General features: G+C 36.5%; 1 protein-coding gene across 3 annotated transcripts; it reads right to left on the reverse strand.

Annotated features, from left to right (window-relative positions):
• Positions 1-5,479: 5,479 nt before the first annotated feature.
• On the reverse strand, positions 5,480-19,423 carry CLEC12A (C-type lectin domain family 12 member A). Of its 3 annotated transcripts, none has more exons than XM_017854842.1 (7): positions 19,343-19,423; positions 19,123-19,233; positions 11,790-11,888; positions 11,328-11,516; positions 10,111-10,262; positions 8,714-8,823; positions 5,480-6,206 (listed from the first exon to the last, which is right to left on the reverse strand). In XM_017854842.1, the coding sequence occupies exons 2-7, from the start codon at positions 19,211-19,213 to the stop codon at positions 6,050-6,052; spliced, it is 798 nt and encodes a 265-aa protein (XP_017710331.1). In that variant the 5' UTR covers positions 19,214-19,233; positions 19,343-19,423; the 3' UTR covers positions 5,480-6,049. The 3 variants fall into 3 exon arrangements, with proteins under 3 accessions (XP_017710331.1, XP_017710333.1, XP_017710332.1); XM_017854843.1 differs by having other exon boundaries at positions 5,507-6,206; positions 11,328-11,495; XM_017854844.1 differs by lacking the exons at positions 19,123-19,233; positions 19,343-19,423 and adding an exon at positions 13,860-13,892.
• Positions 19,424-21,105: the final 1,682 nt, after the last annotated feature.

Here is a 21,105-nt window from a genome sequence, read left to right on the forward strand (position 1 = left end):
GAGGGAGGGAGAGAGGAAGAAAGAAAGGAAGGAATATTTGCTTTAGTGATATTAATAATATTACTAAATATGCTAGTAATAGGTGCTCTGTTTTTGGGTGCATATATATTCAGATTGTTATGGTTCCTTCATGATTATGTAATTATTTTATGTCTCTTTTTATGGTTTTTGACTTAAATTATGTTTTATCTGATATAAGTATAGCTACTCCTGCTCATTTTTGATATCCAATGTGAATTCTTATTTTCCATCCCTTTTCAGTCTATATGTATCTTTACAGTTGAAGTCAGTTTCTTGTAGGCAGTACATAGTTGAATCATTTTTTAAAATCCATTTTGCAGTCTACATCTTTTACTTGAGAAATTTAATCTGTTTACATTTAAGGTTATTACTAATAAGTAATAAATTATTTCTGTCATTTTGCTAATTGTTTTATGATTGTTTTATATATGCCTTTTCCTTTCTTTCTCTCTTATTATTTATCATTGTGGTTTTGTGGTTTTCTGTAGTGGTAACATTTGTCTCATTTTTCTTTCTCATTTGTGTGTCTGCTATACTAATCTGTTTCATACTTTGATATTTTTTCATTATGGTAAATATCATCCTTTTATTTCCCAATGTGGGACTCCCTTAAGCATTTCTTAAAAGGCTGGTCTAGTGATAATTAATTCTCTCAGTTTTTGCTTGTTTGGGAGATTTCATTTCTCATTTTGAAATACAATTTTGTTGATTGTAGTATTCTTGACTATTACTTTTTCTCTTTCAGCAGCTTGAATAGAGCATTCTATTTTCTTCTGGCCTCTAAGGTTTCTTGCAAGGGAGTTCATTTAGTCTAATGGGAATTCTCCTCTATATGACTTGATACTTTGCTCCTGAAGTTTTTATAATTTTCTCTTTGTCTTTTACTTTTGACCGTTTGACTATAATGTGCTTTGCGTAAGATCTTTAAAGGTTGAATTTTTTTGGAGATCTTTGAACTTCCTTATCTGAAGGTGTATATGTATTGCAAGACTTGAGAAGTTTTCGGCTATTATTTTGTTTAATTGGTTTTTTGTTTGTTTGTTTTTGTTTTTTAGAGATAAGGTCTCAGTCTGTCTCTTGGGTTAGAGTGCAGTAGCGGGAACATGACTCACTGCAGCCTTGAACTCCTCAGGCTGGAGTGCAGTGATGTGATCATGGCTCACTTCAGCCTCGAACTCCTGGGCTTAAGCACTCCTCCCACCTTAGCCTCACAAAGTGTTGGAATTACAGGCAGGAGCCACCACGCCCAGCCTGTTAAAGGTTTTTATGTCTTTGCACTTCTTTTCTTTTTCTGGAATTTCTACATTTTGAATATTTGCTTCCTTTATGGTATCCCCTATGTCATGTAGAATTCTTCATCCTTTTTTCTTCTTTTTGTTTTGTTTGGGTTATTTCAAAAGTCGTATCTTCAAGGTTAGAAATTCTTTATTCTACTTTATCTTGTCTATTGTTGAAGCTGTCAATTATATTATTTCATTTATTAAATTCTTCCAATCTAGGATTTTTATTTGATTTTTTATGACATTTATTGCTTTGTTGAAGTTATTATTCAGATCATGAATTGTTTCCCTAATTTTTATCATCTTCTATATCTCACTGAGTTTCTTTAATATCATAATTTTCAATTATTTCATCAATTTCCTTTTTCTGAAATTTTTTTTCTAGAAAATTACTGGTTTGTTTGGAGGTGTCATATTTCCACACTTTTTAATGTTTCTTGTGTGCTTATGTTGGTATCTGCACATCTGGTGTAATGGTTGTTTCCTTTAATTTTATGCATTGGCTTTCATAGGGAAACACTTTTTTCTATAGATGTATGTATAGTATTGGTTGAGTAGGGTGCTTTGGCTTTGATTCTAGGTGAGCTCAAGAATGTAGTCTCCATATGATTTCTTCAGCTGTAATTAGCATCATTGGTGTCTGATTTCCTCAGTGACTGAGGCTACAGTGAGACTTTGCTGGGGATGGAAATGCAACATGTGTTGCTAGTCTCTTTGCTAAAACATAGCGAGAGTCACCTTTACTGCAGTTCCCAACGATTTCCTCATCTTCATCTGAGACCACCTCAGCTTGGATTTCACTGTCCATATGATTATCAGCATTTTGGTCAAAGCCATTCAACAAATCTCTGTGAAGTTCCAAGCAGTCCCACATTTTCCTGTCTTTTTCAGGGCCCTCCAAACTGTTCCAACCTCTGCCCGCTACACCGTTCCAAAGTTGGTTCCACATTTTTGGGTATCTTTACAAGCACTGCCCCACTCTACCAGTACCAATTTACTGTATTAGTTCATTTTCATGCTACTAATAAAGACATAGCCAAGACTGGGTAATTTATAAAGAAAAAGAGGTTTAATGGACTCATAGTTCCATGTGGCTAGGGAGGTCTCACAATCATGGGGGAAGGCAAAAGGCACGTTTTACATTGCAGCAGGAAAGAGAGAGAATAAGAACCAAGTGAAAGTGGTTCCACCTTATAAAATCGTCGGATTTCGTGAGGTTTATTCACTAGCATGAGAACAGTAAGGGGAAAACTGCTCTCCTGATTCAATTATCTCCCACCAGGTCCCTCCCACAACACGTGGAAATTATGGGAGCTACAATCCAAAATGAGATTGGGGGGGCACACAGCCAAACCGTATCCGCAGGAAACTGCCCAACTCTCCCTATAAAATACCAAGTTAAGCACCCCCAGGTGAAGCAGTTAATATGCTTCACACGAAAACCATGTTGGGCTAGTTTTATGATAACTGGGTTATCCTCTCAGCAAATATGCCTGTTACCCAGGTCAAGGTAAATTTTGGGGTTCAGGGAGCCCCTTTTGCATTGGTGCCCCTCCCACAGAATCACAGGACTGTTTAAGAAGCCTTATCAAATTTGTTGTTCCTTTATAGGTCTCACAGATGCAACTCCCTGCTGGGAACCCAAACCCTTTTTCACCAGAAAAGATAAAATAGGCCTGGCGCGGTGGCTCACGCCTGTAATCCCAGCACTTTGGGAGGCCAACACACCCGGGTGGATCACCTCAGGTCAGGAGTTCAAGACCAGCCTGGGCAACATGGTGAAACCCCATCCCTACTAAAAATAGAAAAATTAGCCAAGTGTGATGGTGGGCACCTGTAATCCCAGCTACTTGGAAGCCTGGGGCAGGAGAATCGCTTGAACCAGGGAGGTGGAAGTTGCAGTGAGCCGAGATCATGCCACTGCACTCCAACCTGGGTGACAAGAGTGGGACTCTGTCTCAAAAAAGAAAAAAAAAAAGGAAAGAAAAGGTAAAATGATCTGGGGCCAAGAACAAAACAAAACAAAAAAACAAACAAAAACATACAGATTAATAGAATTATAAAATTTAAGACGTTTAAACAAACTTTGTAGAATGTAGTTGTAAGCCCTTTACCTAAATGTCTTGTGAAAATGGGTACTACATCTGACTGGGAGATGTTTCCCCTTTCTAGTACTATAAAGCTGAAGGCATGTAAATCCACTCTTTTAGTAAATTTTAATTGAACACGCTGAATGGGAACTAGTAAAATTGCCTGAGCCCACAAAGTATTAGGTAGAAGCTAGAGTGCTAGTCGGGACAAATCCTCCTCTTCATAGCCATTTGTGGCACGTTTATTGGGGCTAATGGCAAAAAACTGTAAATACTTCCCAATGACAATATTGAACTGAGAATTTCCACCTGAGAGGCATTTACTGCCTTGCTATGGAATTTTAACTGAAGCTATCCCTATGCTAATAAAAATGATGGTGCTCAAAAGAGTTCCATAAAAAAATAAAAATGATTTACATAGAATCTTGCTACCTGGGGATATTAGGAGAAAATACTGATAAGTAGGGAGCCTCTTTCCTAGATTCTACCATGCCTGATAGACAGTTTTCATGAGCTGTTGGCTTGTAAATAGCATTTCCCTAATATACAAACATTGTTTGAAAGCTCCTGCTCTGGTTAAAGCAAGGTCAATAAAATCTTTTCTTTTGAGTTATTTGAGTGAAGTATGTTTTGTAAGCAAATTTATATTTCTCTTTGAGTTCTAAAATTTGAATTGTGATTTTATGACAGTATGGTTATTTTCATAAATTGAAAAAGCATCTTTTAAAACAAAAGAACTTGAGACACTGGTTATTTTACTAAGACTTTAACTAAAATAGCATATTTTTAGGTAAAGTTTAGTCAAGGTCAACTTAAAGAAGCCCATATGGCCAATCCATTCTTCCTGCATTTTTAATTAATTAATTAATTATTTTTTGGAGATGGAGTCTTGCTCTGTCACCCAGGCTGGAGTGCAGTGGTGCGATCTCACCTCACTGGCACCTTTGCCTCCTGGGTTCAAGCAATTCTCCTGCCTCAGACTCCCGAGTAGCCGGGACTGTAGGAGTGTGCCACCATGCCTGACAAATTTTTGTATTTTTAATAGAAACGGGATTTCACCATGTGAGCCAGGCTGGTCTTGAACTCCTGATTTCAGGCAATCCACCTGCCTTGGCATCCCAACGTGCTGGAATTACAGGCATGAGCCACCTATGCCCAACCCTTGCTGCATTTTATGCAAAATAACCAGGCCAAGTATAATAAGCCTAAAACTTATTTTGCACACAAATTGGTCTGGCTATAATTTCTCTTTAATAGAAAAAAACAGGCGGAGCTAAAGAAATTGCTTCAAAGGAAAACATTTAATACTAAATTTCAGCCCTAACTTTTTTTTTGGGGGGGCGGGGGGAGAATGAAACTTTATTTCTTGGCTACAATAATCCACTAGAGTGTACCAGATTATAATTTGTCTTCATATTTTTAGTTGTTACCCTAAAGGAATAGGTTCCTTTTTCTGTTCTGACACAGAAATTACTCTTTTAATTATCAAACTATAAATGTTATTTATCTCTTCTTGTTTTACTTCCAAGAAAACCCAAATCATGATATTTTGAACATCAGAGATGTGGCTCTTCCTCATTTTGGCATTCCACTGAGCCGGGATCCGTATTTCACTGCAAATGCTCTGCTGCAGAAACTCTACAAGCACGCTTCCCTCTAGGCCCAGTTACTGTCACAGAAGAGGAGGGAGCATAAGATTGTAAGGGCTGGTTTTAAAGAACAAAATTAGGTCAAGCTCAAACCCTCCAAATCAAGGAGGGGTACAAAAATGCCTAAACAGCTGATAAAACAAGTTGAGTTGCTTTCTAAATGAGTATGTGTCACTTTTGCATCTACCCCAACCATGAAAAATTTTTTGGTTATTATAGAATTACAGGAATATATTTACTAACAGGATAAAAAATACCTTGTAACAAAGCCTCTTGGGTATAATACTTCCAGTTAAGAGTTATGAAGATAAACATGTCTATATATATTTTTTTCAGAACAATGCTTATGCTTGCATAGCTGATTGCTGTATGTCTTTAACAAAAGCCAAGCTTACAGTAGCTCAACACATAGAAGTTAAAAATAAGTCAGTCTCATAACTTGCCTTTTCATTTTTGTTTATTGGCTTTTACTTAAAATAATAATTTTAAAAAATAATAAATGCATGTCCACATCCATTCTTATCTGGCCTAGAACAATCAATTGGCTAAAAGTCCTTTGACTTATAAGGCCTTCAGCTACAGGGAGTCCCACGGAGTATAGGATGGACCGGAGATGGGAAGCCATGCCACCCTGGCAATGCTATGGGACAAAATTAAAATCTGCTGGTCTTGGATGTTGCCTCTGGCAAATCTTGGCCAGAAGGGGAAGAATGTAAATGAAAAATAAAATTCGAAGGCACCCCACAACTGTCTGAATGGACTTCCTCTTCTCCAGGGTTCAGGCCATGATGGGAAGTGGGAGGAGGGACATGCTTCATTATACCTCTCCAGCATTAACATTCACAATCTATTCTCTCTGAAGCTTGCTACCTGGATGTTTCATCTGCATGATAAAATTCCAGGTCCTTAGACAAACTCAACCAATTGTGGTCAACCAGAAAATGTTTAAATTTACCTGTAGTGTGGAACCCCAACCCTCGACTCTCCTTAAATGTATTTGATTGATGACTCATGCCTCCCTAAAATGTATAAAACCAAGCTGCACTGGATTGGCCATCTTCTCACATATCATTTTTTTTCTATAAGTGCAGTAATCATAATGAACATATATTCTATTTATATATCCACAAAACATGCTACTTAAGTCAGATGCGTTTCTTATAACCCTGAAAGAGAAAGTAAAGAATTACACTTGGCAAGTCAGATATTTGAAACATATTCACAGAAAAAAAAAAAAATTACACTTCCAACATGATATTATTGCCCTAGACTCTGCATTGTTTAAACTAAATCTAATTAATATTCAGAGTATCAAGAATGTCCAAATTAATTGTTTATGTTGACACATATGCAATGTCAAATACTGCTTCATTTCTCCCTGTTTTTTCCACTTTCTAACATCTGATTTTTGCTGTCCTTTGCTTACAGACTTAGCACCCCAGCCCCTTCATGTATAATATAATTTGGAATAATACCATTCCATAAGATTCTCTAGTCTAGCTGGCCCAGTAGTAAGTCTTGGACCCTGTCTCCCTCAAGTGCATTTTGTAATCCTCAAAGTCAGGAATTCATCTGAGGTATGACACCTTAAGTTCAACATCATCTCTAAGTGACATTTTCAAAAGATTTTACTCTCAAGTTCTTTTTTTTTTTGAGACAAGAGTCTTGCTGTGTTGCCCAGGCTGGAGTGCAGTGGTGAGAGCTCGGCTCACTGCAAGCTCCGCCTCCTGAGTTCATGCCATTCTCCTGCCTCAGCCTCCTTAGTAGCTGGCACTACAGGCGCCTGCCACCATGCCCGGCTAATTTTTTGTATTTTTAGTGGAGATGAGGTTTCACCATGTTAGCCAGGATGTTCTCGATCTCCTGACCTCCTGATCCGCCTGCCTCGGCCTCCCAAAGTGCTGGGATTACAGGCGTGAGAGACCGCGCCTGGCCTTTACTCTGAAGTTCTAATGACCAGCCCATAAATACCAGATTAGTGATCAGGGACTATGCATTAAAAACAAATTTATAAATTAAAAATATTATCTTTTAGATTAATTTAGCATCAATATTTGGGTAAAAAAAATGACATCAACCAGTAAATAAGTTCATCAATTAAATTTTTAAGTATGAGATTTATTTGTGGTGACATAGTACAGATGTCATTTATTATGGCCCCCTTTTAGAAACAAACCCCAAAACAACACAGAGTTAAAAAATGAAAATAAGATATGTATACATATATATATATACACACACACATATATATATCACACATACAATTATTATATACTTTTTTCAGTTTTCTTTCTGATAATTGAAAATATCTACAATGTTTTCCTTTCCATTATAGATTACCATTCCCTTTGCAATAATTACAAACACATACATATTCTACATTTTCAAAACAAGATTTCATCTGTACTCTTTCCTGACACAACATTACCTTTGTCTCTAGTCCTTCACTACAAATTAGGCTTTTAAAATATATATCCTTTTCCACTCCATTTGGAGATAGCTTATCTCCCATTGTATCCTATCATTGTCAACCACCAGAGGTAGGGCCAACCATCAGAATGGAAATTAGTGTAAACTCTATGGCAATTTTCAAAGAGCTAAAACGGAATTACCATTTGATCCAGCAATTCCACTATTGGGTATCTAACCAAAGGAAAAGGAATTATTATATTTAAAAAAGACACCTACACTCAAATGTTCATTGTAGAACTATTTACAATGACAAAGTCATGGAAATAACCTAAGTGTCCATCAATGGATTATTGGATAAGAAAACGTGAAACCATGTTTTCTTTTAGAGTATACACACCATGAAATACTACTCAAGTATAAAAAAGAAGGAAATCATGACTTTGCAGCAAAATGGATAGAGCTGGAGATCATTCTCTTAGGTGAAATAACTCAGGAACATAAACTTAAATATTGCTTGTTCTCACTTAAGTGGGAGCTAAATAAGATGTACACATACACATAAAAAGTGGAATAATAGACATTGGAGACTCCAAAAAGTAGGATTGTGTCACAAAAATAAAGAATGAGAAATTATCTATTGGGTACAGTGTACACTATCCAGGTAATGGTTACACTGAAAACACGACTGCATCATTACACAATATATTTATATAACAAAACTGCAATTGTACCCCCAAATCCATAAACTTTTTTAAATGCCCATTTCAAGTGTCATTTGTAACAAAAGCATTATTGCTAAAATTTATATTTTGTTAGTCTGTGTATTCTTATTGAAGCATTTATCACACTATATTCTCTTTATCTCTAGCATCATTCAATCAGTCTGCACATACAATTGATTGTTAAGTGACTTTAGTGATGAATCAATACTTCATTCATCTTTGAACCCTAAAACTTAGCACAATATTAAGTATTAGTCCACTGACTTTTCTGGGCTTCCATAATTTTTCTTAGATAAAATTATTTACAGAGTTCTCCATAATTTGGCTGCTGTAATTTTCTTAGTTACTTGTCAAAATTGTAGAAGACATTTATGGTAACTTTCTGTATTAGAAAATACATCAAAGAAGCATGATAGAAAAGGGTGCTTTTAGGATGCAATTTCAACTGAAGCTGGTTTTAATTTGAATCTACAGTGTTCCTAAGGAAAATACCTCTACTCAAACCCAACTATAAAATTTTAACAAGAATAGACACTTACCAGGCAGAGGAGTTGATTATATTATCCATGATCGTACCATAACTGTAATCTTTTTCAGGAGATAATCCCAGCCAATAGGGATATGACGTACTCCGGGATTTTATAAATTCCTACAGGAAATACAGATGGTCTGTTTAAGAAACAGTCTCCTACTTTTGCATTTTACATTAGAATGTAATTTCTTACAAATTGCTGCTTTAAGGTAACATACTTGACATTGCACTACTACTATTAAATGTCATTATAAGAAATTGCAAGGAAGTACTCCTTACTACAAAATTTCAACATTTTTAACAACATCACAGCTGGTCTTACAAGAAGAGAGGCCCTACTAATCCATGTATAACCTTAATTTACAGTCAATGAAAAGTCCACAATGACAAGTTCAGGGTTCAAAATTTTGAGCAGTAAATATTGTGTCCAGGGCCAAAGGAAGTGGGCAATGGCTATAAACAAGAGTTACCAGAAACAGAAGGAGTAGGAAGAAAATGCCACAGACTCAGATGTGAGTGGTTGCAGAACAGAATTCAGAACCAGTTCAGGATTTTGTAGCCAAATAACAGGTTTTTTTCTTATTCCAGCCTTTAGAACATTTTTCTAGAGTAAGTAACTGTGAATGGGTCCTTGAGAATGATCTGATGAGGAAGAGATTATGGGTTGATTTCTCTCTCTTCTAGAAAGGATGATGAAAGTTTCTTATTGTGGGGAAGCAGAGACTTTTAGAAAATGTAATTTTGCTTAAAAATATATGATTACTATTTGACACACCAAAAATGCTATGTAGTAAGTATAACATGGAAACATTATTTAGACATGGAAAACTAAGAAAATGAATAAATCAATAAAGCTACTAGAAAACACATTTTTCCTGGGATTCAAGGACTCAGTGCAATATATCTCTTTGATACTTGCCTGTGCCATCTTACTTCAGTTCTTCCTCTTTGTACATATTTTATGCTAACCTACTATAACTTGCCTATTTCTCTTGGTGAATTAAAAATTACAAAATGGTAGAAACAAAATATATGTTCCTATGTAGTTCTTACGGAATTACTAACCCTGAGGAATAATCTCCATATCCTCTGTTTTTAGATAAATGTTTACAAATTATGTTCTGAGATTTGATTCTAGATTCTAATTTGGAAATGCTTACAGACTTTTAGATTCTGGGTGCCCTGTAATACTCATCTACCTGTCGGCTAGTAATCCTCTTATGCTAAGGTCCTAACCTTGTATATGTTTTACCTTGCCTATGATAATCTTGAGATGTGTACAAAGTTTCAGTCACTTCACACCCCAACTAAAATAAACCAGAATCATGAGTGGGTTGATTGAGGTCTTCTCCAACATGCCACACCCCTTTCTATCCCATGATGGCAGAAACACCTGGGCTTTACCAATGCATTTTTATTGTTTATCTTCAACAGGCTGGCATTCTGAGCAGCACAGGCCATTCTACTCTCCTGCCATGTTTGGACATCATCACTTAGGAAATAACAGCTGTCCTTATGCCAAATCCATCTCCTTGGACAAGGCTTACATTTGTGTTCTGGAAGAAGAACATAGTTTTATTTAAGTTTTGTTGATAGTCATAATAATTCTTATTATTTCCTTTCTTCTCTGTGTGACATTGACCACATTTGCTGTTTATTCTTCTTTCTTTTTCTTTCTCTCTTTCCTTTTATTTGTTTATTTATTTTTTTGACAGAGTCTTGCTCTGTTGCCCAAGATGGAGTGTAGTGGCGCAATTTCAGCTCACGGTAGCCTCCACCTCCTGGATTCAAGCGACTCTCCTGCCTCAGCCACCCGAGTAGCTGGGATTACATGCTGTGTCTTCTTTTTACATCAAAAGGGAAGTAAGTGAATCCTGTATTCTAGTTCCTTATATACTACCATAATGTGTCAGACCCATAACTTGAACAAAAAAATTTCAAATTAAGCACTTGGATTCAAGTATATCTTCCTGTAACAATTCCCCTTTGCTATTTTTTATATTCTTTAATGACAATAAAAACTAATTACAGGAAACATTCTGCATAGTAAGAGTTAACCCCACCTATCTATACAAATCTTACCTTCTTTAATTTTTATTCTCTGAACTGTTGAAACTTTGAGGTTTCTTGGGAGCAAAAGGAATATGTTTCAGCAATCATGACTATAGAAACTTATGGAGACACTAGAAGACCAACTCCCCCTGATCCCAAAGGTGAAGTCTCCATTTATTTTTTCCTATGGAATTTGTTATCAATCACTGACTGAAATTTAAGAATGAAGTCACCTGTAAAAAGCTGTCACTTCCTCCTTATCTTCTATTAACCTCAGTGCCCAGAATAATTATAGTAACTGACAGATTAGAGAAACTGCCCTTTCTAACATTTTATTATGTAACCATTATCTCCTGATAATTTGGGGGCCTATTGCTATTATTACTTTTTCTGTTTTTCTTCTAACTGCATGGAAATATCAATGAATTCTCCATCAACCACACGTAATTCTTTCCTCCAAATTATGACTCCCTAGGAAAAGGCTGCTAGCTAATTATAAAATGATTCTTAAGAGACTCAGTGGTTTAGTTTATTGTCCAATAAATAACTCCAAGAGAATACAGGATTACCTTGTTCTTTGCTGTATAGCTCACGACATAATCTGGTGGCTATTGTTTGCAGTGTGGTGGAGAGGTTCCTGATCTTGTTGGAGCTGTTCATGTTACTCATCAGTTGTAGAGACACATTTCTCTGAAGCTCTTCATTGATGTTTTGTAGTTTGTTCATTTTTTTCATTGCTGTCTTCAAAGTAATGTGAACTCCACATTAAAAAAATGACAAAAAATTGTAAACTCTCGATAGAGCCATTCGTCCTTTATCATTTGCAGAAGTAGCATAAAGATTAAAAGGATAGGGAAAGCAATTACTCTATAACAGTAGGGAAAGAGACTAAGTTCCACATTGTAAGTCCCCCTTGTGGGCCTATCACCCATCATTATTATAAATCTTCCACTCAAGGAATAAACTTTTGTTGTTAAATATTTGAAATTCTAGATACTTTCTCTTTTGACCAAAACAGGGGCAGTACATACACATGCTTCCCAAGACTCCCAATCCAATGAGCATCAGAAGGCACAGAAGGGTCAGAAACAAGGCTGCTGGACGCCATACATGAGAGGGAGCTGGAGGTGCTGTGGAGAGCAAAATTAACAGAGAGGCCTAAAAATGGTATACACTTTCATTTGAATTATTTGCTCATTCTTTCATTCATTCATTTTACCTTTATTTCCTAATATGCCTATTGGAAAGAAATGGATTTGCTAGCCCTTCAAGAATATTCAAAAAATGTTTTTGAAGAATATGTCAGGAATAAATCAAAATCACTTAATTGTTTTATATGAAAATTGATTCTGGCAGGAGAAGCTGTCAACTGGTAGACTGATTTGAAAATCAGATAAGCAAAACAGAATTTATAATAGAGAATGGAGCAAACCAGTCAACCTAGGTATGGTGTATTTTGTTTATACAAATTTGGGAAAAGTCAGTAGTTGGAAATTAACAGAGAAGCCAATAGGAGTAGTCTTTGCTTGAGCAGACAATTGTGGCATGTCAAGAAAAACACTTTCAGTTGTTTATGTATGCCCCCTGCCAGGTAATTATGAGAATTTAGCTTCAGAACAAACAAAATAGGCTGTCTCTTTGTAATGTCTTCGGGTATCCTTCCATTAACTTTTGATCTTAGTCAGTCCGGATCTACACCATTTTATTGTAATTTTCAAAATTTTTTCATACTTTTTTGCAAGAAATTTTATTGAATACTTCCTTTCTAGGAAATAGTGAATCCCAGAATAGATCATTTCTCTATTTAAAAAAAAACAGAAATTATAAACTTTATAATATGAGTGAATTATTATTGTGACTATGTTATTTAAATAATCACGTATAAAGGTATTACACATTAGGTAAAGACTAGCCAGGTATTTCAAGAAAATACAATTCTGGGATACTATAATAATCTTACTATACTTCTGAGCTATGTCTTATATCTCACAGTTGATGGTGCAATAATATTATGAAATTCAGAGATAATTACTAATAAAAAGTAAAACTTAACTTCTATAGACTTTAGAAAATAGTTACTACTGAAAGGACTACATGTTCAAGATTTTTATCTAAGATTAGAATTATAAATTCAAGCACTCTTTCTTAAAATTATTTTCTTATTTATATATGTATTCAATTATTCAAAAGTTTATTTATTCAATGAACTTATTTGATTATTAAAAAGTTTAATTATTCAAAGTTATCTTTTGAGTGCCTTGTATTTATTAGACATTATCCTGGGTGCTAACAATATCGAAGTGAGCAAGATGTACAAGTTCCTGTTTTCATAGAAATAAATTTTAATTGTAGGAGGAAATAGATAGATACATACGTGAGACAGGAAGAAAGGGAAAGAAAGGAAGAAAAGATCTCAAATTTGGCTATGTTGTGCAGAGATTTGAAATTAAGCTGTTATAAAGAGCAGCAGTTCAAATCTTATGAACAATAGGAACCAGCATGCAAAATCAGTAGGAAGAACATTACAGGTAGCAATTACATGAAGTTCAAAGACAACAATTTAAGGAAAAGATTTCTATTTGAAAAACAGAATATATTCAGAGGGGCAGAAGAAGTATGGCCAATGTGAAAAATTACTTTAAAGAAGGTTTTATTTGTTTTCTTTTGTTTTGTTTTTAAAATAACAAGGAGGAAACATTATTTACAGCCTTTTCTAGCCAGAGTAAGTTAGATTTTTGGGGCAACCACTGGAAGAATTTAATCTAGGATGGCAAAATGACAGAGTTGTTTTATCAGTAAGAAATCTGTTACAATATGACATGGAAAGAGAACAGTAGTTTGATTAGCTAGCACTAGGGAATTTGATGACCCATGGATAAATTAAGTATACATTTTTAAGCTAAAATCTATGGCACAAATTTATGAAATTTTTCTTTAGAGAAAGTTGGTAGATATGCACATTTGTAGGCAGTATCTCATAGTGATAAAAAGCAAAATGCCATCTTTAGGGTTAGCATGTGTATTAGTCCATTTTCACGTTGCTAATAAGACATACCCAAGACTGGGCAATTTATAAGGAAAAAGAGGTTTAAAGAACTCACAGTTTCACGTGGCTGGGGGGGCCTCACAATCATGGTGGAAGGTGAAACGCACGTCTCACGTGGTGGCAGACAAGAGAAGAGAGAACTTGTGCAGGGAAACACCACTTTATAAAACCATCAGATCTCATGACACTTATTCACTATTACAAGAACAGCATGAGAAAGACCCCACCACATGATTCAATTACCTCCCACCAGGTCCCTCCAACAACAGGTGGAAATTGTGGGAGCTATAATGCAAGATGAGATTTGGGTGGAGACACAGCCAAACCACATCATTCCACCCCTGACCTCTCCCAAATCTCATGTCCTCACATTTCAAAACCAGTCATGCTTTCCCAACAGTCCCCAAAAGTCTTAAGTCATTTCAGCATTAACTCAAAAGTCCACAGTCTATCTTAAAAAAGGCAAGTCCCTTCCACTTATGAGCCAGTAAATTCAAAAGCAAGTTAGTTACTTCCTATATACAATGAGGGTACAGGCATTGGATAAATACAGTCATTCCAAATGGGAGAAATTGGCTGAGACAAAGGGTTTTTGCAAATCCAAAATCCAGCAGGGGCATCAAATCTTGAATCTCCAAAATCATCTCCTTTGGCTCCATGTCTCACATCCAGGTCATGCTGATGCAAGAGGTAGGCTCCCATGTCTTTGGGCAGCTCTGCTCCTGTGGCTTTACAGTCTCCCCGCTGGCTGCTTTCATGGGCTGATATTGAGTGGCTGCAGCTCTTCCAGGTGAACAGTGCATGCTGTCAGTGAATCTACCATTCTAAGGGCTGAAGGATGGTGGTCGACTTCTCACTGCTCCACTGGACAGTATCCCAGTGGGGACTCTGCGTGGGGCTTCTGACCTCACATTTCCCTTCTGCACTGTCCTAGCAGAGGTTATCCATGAGCACCCCTTGCCTGTTGCAAACTTCTGCCTGGACATCCAGGTGTTTCCATACATCCTCTGAAATCTAGACAGAGGTTCCCAAAACCCAATTCTTGACTTCTGTGCACCTCAAAGGCTCAACACCACATGGAAGCTACCAAAGTTTGGGGCTTGCACCCTCTGAAGCCATGGCCTGAGCTGTACCTTAGCCTCTTTTAGTCATGGCTGGAGCAGCTGGGATGCAGGGCACCAAGTTCCTAGACTGCACACAGCAGAGGGACCCTGGGCTCAGTCCCTAAAACCATTTATTCCTCCTAGGCCTCTGGGCATGTGATGGGAGGTGCTGCTGTGAAGACCTCTGATATGCCCTGGAGTCATTTTCCCCATTGCCTTGGTGATTATCATTTGGCTCCTCATTACTGTAGAAATTTCTTCAGCTGGTTTGAATTTCTCCTCAAGAAAATGGGATTTTCTTTTCTTTATCATTGTCAAGCCACAAATTTTCTGAACTTTTATGCTCTGCTTCCCTTATAAAAGTGAATGCTTTTAACAGCACCCAAATCACATCTTTAATGCTTCACTGCTTAGAAATTTCTTCTGCCAGATATGCTAAATCATCTCTCTCAAGTTCAAAGTTCCACAAATTTCTAGGGCAGGAGCAAACTGCTACCAGTCACTTTGCTAAAACATAACAAGAGTCACCTTTGCTCCAGTTCCCAACAAATTCCTCATCTCCATCTGAGACCACCTCAGCCTTATCACCATTTTTGTCAAAGCCATTCAAGAAGTTTCTAGGAAGTGGCAAACTGTCCCACATTTTTCTGTCTTCTTCTGAACCCTCCAAAGTATTCCAACCTCTGCTTGTTACCCAGTCCGAAAGTCTCTTTCACATGTTTGGGTATCTTTACAGCAGTGCCCTACTCTACTGGTACCAATTTACTGCATTAGTTCATTTTCACACCGCTGATAAAGACATACCCACAACTGGGTAATTTATAAGTAAAAAGAGGTTTAATGGACTCCTGGTTCCATGTGGCTGGAGAGGCCTCAAACTCATGGTGGAAGGCGAAAGGCACATCTCACATGGCAGCAGACAAGAGAAGAGAGAACTTGTGCAGGGAAACTCCTCTTTATAAAACCATCAGATCTCATGAGACTTATTCACTGTCACAAGAACCTCATGGGAAAGACCCGCCCCCATGATTCAATTACCTCCCACCATGTCCCTCCTACAACATGTGGGACTTATGGGAGCTGCAATTCAAGATGAGATTTGGATGGGGACACAGTCAAACCATATCAGCATGTTTTGGTTTGAATTCTGGTTCTGCTGCTTATTGCTTGTGAAACCATGGGAAAGTTATTTAACATCTTTTAACATCTATGTGTCTAAGTTTCAGTACTGTTAAAGAAAGGGAGAGAGAAAGACTGCAAAATATCAGACACTAAATGGTTTAATATTTGTAATGCAATTAGAACAGAACTGGCACAGAGGTGAGCCTGTCTGGAGAGAGAGACCATTTTAGAAGAAAAATAAGTATTACCATTTTTGACCTTTTAAGTTTAAAATGAGATTAGAACTCCTTATGGAAATGTGAAAGAGGCACTTGTATTTTCTAGTCTTGAGATCCAGGGAAAGGTCATACAGAGATATCTGAGAGTCCCTGTATTTAAAGTCAAACAACCGAACAAGGTAGATTAGATGAGTGTATGGAGTGATGCAATAAAAGGGGACACAGGACACAGCTCCAGAGTATTCCATCTTGTAGAGTTTCATCTAGGAGGAAGAGTCAACAAAGACTGAGGAGAGGCAGGCGTGGTGACAGGAGAAGCCATGAGGATGTGTCGGGAAGGATGTGCAAACAAAGCCTTTAGAGGACTGTTCAACTTTTTGAATGCTGCAGGGAAGTGAAGTAATGGAAGAGACATGTGACTACTGGGATGAAACAGGCAGGACATCAGTGACCTAAAGCTCAGTCTCCAGTGCACCAAGGGGGCAGAAGCCTAATAGAGTTGGTTGAGAACAGAATGAGAGGTGAAGAACTGAGAGTCAGTGGCCAAAGAAAATGCTTTCAAAAGTTGAGCTGTGAAAGGAAACAAGTAAGTTACATAATAATGGAAAGGCTTAAGTGGTCAAGCAAGGACTGTGTTTTGTTATGATATGAATATGTTGGTGAGTAGTAGAGTATGTTAGTGCACTAAAAAGGAAAAGCAGAGAAGGAAGAGAGAATAATGACACAGGAGAGAAAGGAAAAAAATTACAAAAGTCTGTCTTTGAAAAGGACACATAGACTGAAATTCAGAGCAAAATGGGGAGCTGTCCTTTCATAAGTACATACTTACCATAAATACTATCTGGAAGGAAGGCAGAGTATCAGTAAAGACATGGTAGGATAGAAATTTAAATAGCAAAAATAAAAAGTGTAGGTTGATGCTTTTTTCTCACTAGTGGAAAGGTAAGAGTAACTGGAGTTGAAAATTTGTGTGTTTTTCACCAGCAATATTCAACTCTGGGGCAGACTGGGTAGATAGATATTTGGGTTTAACCAGAACTGGAGTTGTTTTATTTGTTGGTTTTGGGTTTTCATTTTGTTTTGTTTTGATTTGTTTGAGGCAAGATCTTGCTGTGTCACCTAGATTAAAGTACAGTCACCTGATCATAGCTTACTCTGCACAGCCTCCAGTTCCTGGGCTCAAGTAATCCTCTTTCCTCAGCCTCCCAAGCAGCTGAGACTATGGGTGCCCAGTTAATTTTTTTAAAAAAATTTTTTTATAGACATGGCATCTCTCTACCTTCCCCAGGCTGGTCTCAAACTCCTGGCCTCAAATAATCCTCCCATCTTGGCCTCTCACAGTGCTGGGACTATGGGTATAAGCCACTGCCCCTAACCAGAACTGAAGTTTTTAAGGAAAAATTAACATACATTGAAAAGGAGAAATGTAAGAGACTAAGAGTAGACATTACATAATACAATGTTGTATTACATAATGTGGATTCTAAGCTGGATAATGAGAAAATTAGATGAGATTAAGAACATGAAGAAGACATGGATTCAATATTTGCATGAATTCAGAGAATTCTTGTGGTGGGAACTTAAGGCGGACTGGCAGGAAAAGAGGTGGGAAAGGATGTGAGGGGACAAGCAAAGGGCGATTGTTGGTAATATTAAGCTCATGATATGCCCATTCTCTTTGGCGTATAAAAGAAGAAGTACAAACAAGGAAATAAAGACAGAAAATATTGTAAAATCCGTAGACCCTTCTTCTTTCTAAAAATATTTCAGTATTAAAAAAGAAGCCCACAGAATTAATCTGCTCTCTTTTCTCCAGATTTACAATGCTCATGATAAATGGATTCAAGATGTAACAGTGAAATTTCTGTTTATAGCAATGCTAGAATATTAAAGATGTTATATTCTGTGTGGGGAGAGGGGAGGGGACAACAAGTTAAAGAATATATGAGAATTTTGGCACTCTTCTCTGCTTATTTCTCTGTTTCTATCACCCTTCTTTGTGTTCTCCATTATCACTGTTTAAGTTATTTTTAACTCAAATGCACTGGTTTAAACTATGGATTCACTAGCAGATTTCACTCCAAAAGGCTAGGAGCCACAAGGTAAGAACCATACATAATAGGAAAACTACAAGATTCTGAGTAAGATGAAGAGTAGTTTTGTTTAAGTGAGGGTCAACACAGATGGTCCACTTATTTCATGATTTTAATTTGAATTGAAAAATACAAAGCTTGCTGATACGATGTGGTTTTGAATATTATGAATATGTTATGTCTTCTGATATTTCTTTACTTCTTTTATTCCTTAATTATTCATTTCATTTAACTTAACGTATTTTGTTCTTTAGTAAGTTATTTAAAAATCTCCAAAAGAAGTAGGAGAAATTTTAGGGTGATATATGCCTAGTTTGGCAGACAGTCAAATGAAATCCTTTAAAGATCTCTCTGACTCTTTGTCTCTCCTTCTTTTCTGCATGCATACCCAAAGCATTTTCTTATTAAAAACACACACACACACCGATGTGAAATCATGACTTCCCTGAACATGTTGCTTTTTCCATGGCTTCATCTCATAAACAAATAAAATCTTCACACAACCCAATCATTTGAAAATTCTGTCCCAATTATATTGAGTGTGATAATAAAAAACTTCAAAAATGTAAAAGATTGAGTCTTCAATGCACAGATAAGTGTTTTTACAGAACCCTTTTTTCCTAATCATTTTGTTTATATACTTTTGGTTTCTTTGCTTAAACATAAGAGGCTTAATTGAAAATTTAAGGTGAATAATAACTATATTACTAAGACTGAAGATGCAAGGCCGTAACCACTTCTATTACACAAACTTACAACACATCCATAACTCAAAATCCTACCTTTTTCCCCAAATTTGCCGATTTCTTGGACTTTTTCTGTCTCACTGGAGTTCTGGAATTTAAGATCTGCATAAGTAACTTCTTCAGACATTGATGAATATGTAAAGAAATCTTGACAAAATATAAAAACACAAAAAGGTGAGAGTGAGTTAACAGAGCTGAATATTAAACAGGACCTGTAATTTTAAACTTCTGTTTATAAACGGAAGCTTAAGCTTACAAGTTTAAACCTCTGTTCATAAACTTACTGTACCAATGACCCATATGTCTGCAAATGAGCCATGTCTCATCTGTGGCTTCAGTTAAGAACATTGAACTGTTGCAACAAGCAGTATCTTTCTTCCTCATATTTCTTCCTTTTTCTCAATTTCTGTATATTTACCAACTACAGAAAGTAGTTTTTGAAATTGTGTTTGGATAATATTACTAGTGTCATGCAAGAGAACAGAAATAACTAGCACCACATGGTGCAGACATAGTGCAGGATTTATTGGTGAAAACTTTCAAGCAGAAAATAACAGAAAAGATATAGTTCTCAGACACTCACTGATCTGCAGCTGTGGCCTGGCATAGATATTCCTTTTGTATCATGATGAAGGTCCTGATAGAAGGGTTCTCTTCACTGGGAGACTGAACATGCAGAGAGCACTGCCAAGGAGAATGAGACAGTTAGTGTCATTCCGTTGCCATGTTACATAGCTATAGGTTTGCCCAAGAGAGGTAGGGAACGCCTAGTTTCTCTAAATAACAAGATATAGGTTGGTGCAAAAGTAACTGTGGTTTTTGTTAGTAAAAGCAAAAGTAATTGTGGTTTTTGCCTTTAAATGTGTACAAAATTACTTTAGCGCCAACCTATATATTAAGGGATCTGAGGCCCAGAAACCACACCAGGGAGTATGTATACTGATGACCAAGGTCTGTATACTGAGGGCTCTGGGAACAGCTTGGCAGGCCAGGAAAACTATTATTAGCCTTGCTCTCTTTCTACAGACTGACTCAATCCATTTGATTGCCTCCTCAGCTAAGCCACCAAAAGTGGGAAGGAAATGAGTCTCCAAAGTCCACATTTGTGTCTTATTAGTTTGACTCAATAGTCTTAGTATTTTTGATCTCATGTCTTGATCAAGTATGCAAGTGGAAGTGAGGGGTGGAGAGGACTGTTTTTGAGTATGTTTTCTAACATTCGTTAGTAAATCTTACTGTAAAATTCTTCTTGACATTGCCACATGCAAATCATAAAATGGTTAGGCATGATTATTATACATATAAAACAGAATGCACAAAGATTTTAAAATCAATTAAAACAAATTGCTTTATTATGTCAGGATAGACAGGAAAATAAAAGGCTCCCTTTATAAGAGCTACTAAAAATAAATAGGAAAATATTACAGATAGAAATTAACTAGATATTTGCACAACCAATATGAACAAAACAATTTTAAAACTATTGAAGAAAAGAAAAAAATAGAAAAACACGCTGTGGGATTAGAAGCATCAATACTGTATAAAAAGAAACTAAATTCTCCTAAATGTATCAAAAAATTCAATGTCGATTTAATTAAAACAATAGTTGATTTTCTCCTGATGCTTAAAGAAAAAGCTATTGAAATACAGTTGAAAATATTACCATGAAAATATTGGCAGCCAAATTTAAAGGAAAATATATTCAAAACATGATTACTTCATCCTAAGTACTTTATTAATGTTGATTTTATCTTTACAACTCTCTAAACCAGGTATTATTATCACCTTTATTTTACAGATGGGGAAGTGAGTTGCGAAGTGGTTAAGTTTGTATCCAACATCACACAATTGGTGAGTGGTAGAGTTGAGACTGGACCAAAGTCTCCGGTTACCTTGTTCAAATACGTGCACAGGCTATAATGCCTCCCCTGGTGGGAAAGACTAGCCCTCTGTTTTTCCTAAGTGGATCAAATATTTATATATAAATATTTGTTTATAAATATCTCTTTGTGAAAGGAT

The sequence above is a fragment of the Rhinopithecus bieti genome, unplaced genomic scaffold (genome assembly GCF_001698545.2).
Source record: "Rhinopithecus bieti isolate Rb0 unplaced genomic scaffold, ASM169854v2 scaffold_39951, whole genome shotgun sequence".
NCBI classification, from domain to species: Eukaryota; Metazoa; Chordata; class Mammalia; order Primates; family Cercopithecidae; genus Rhinopithecus; species Rhinopithecus bieti.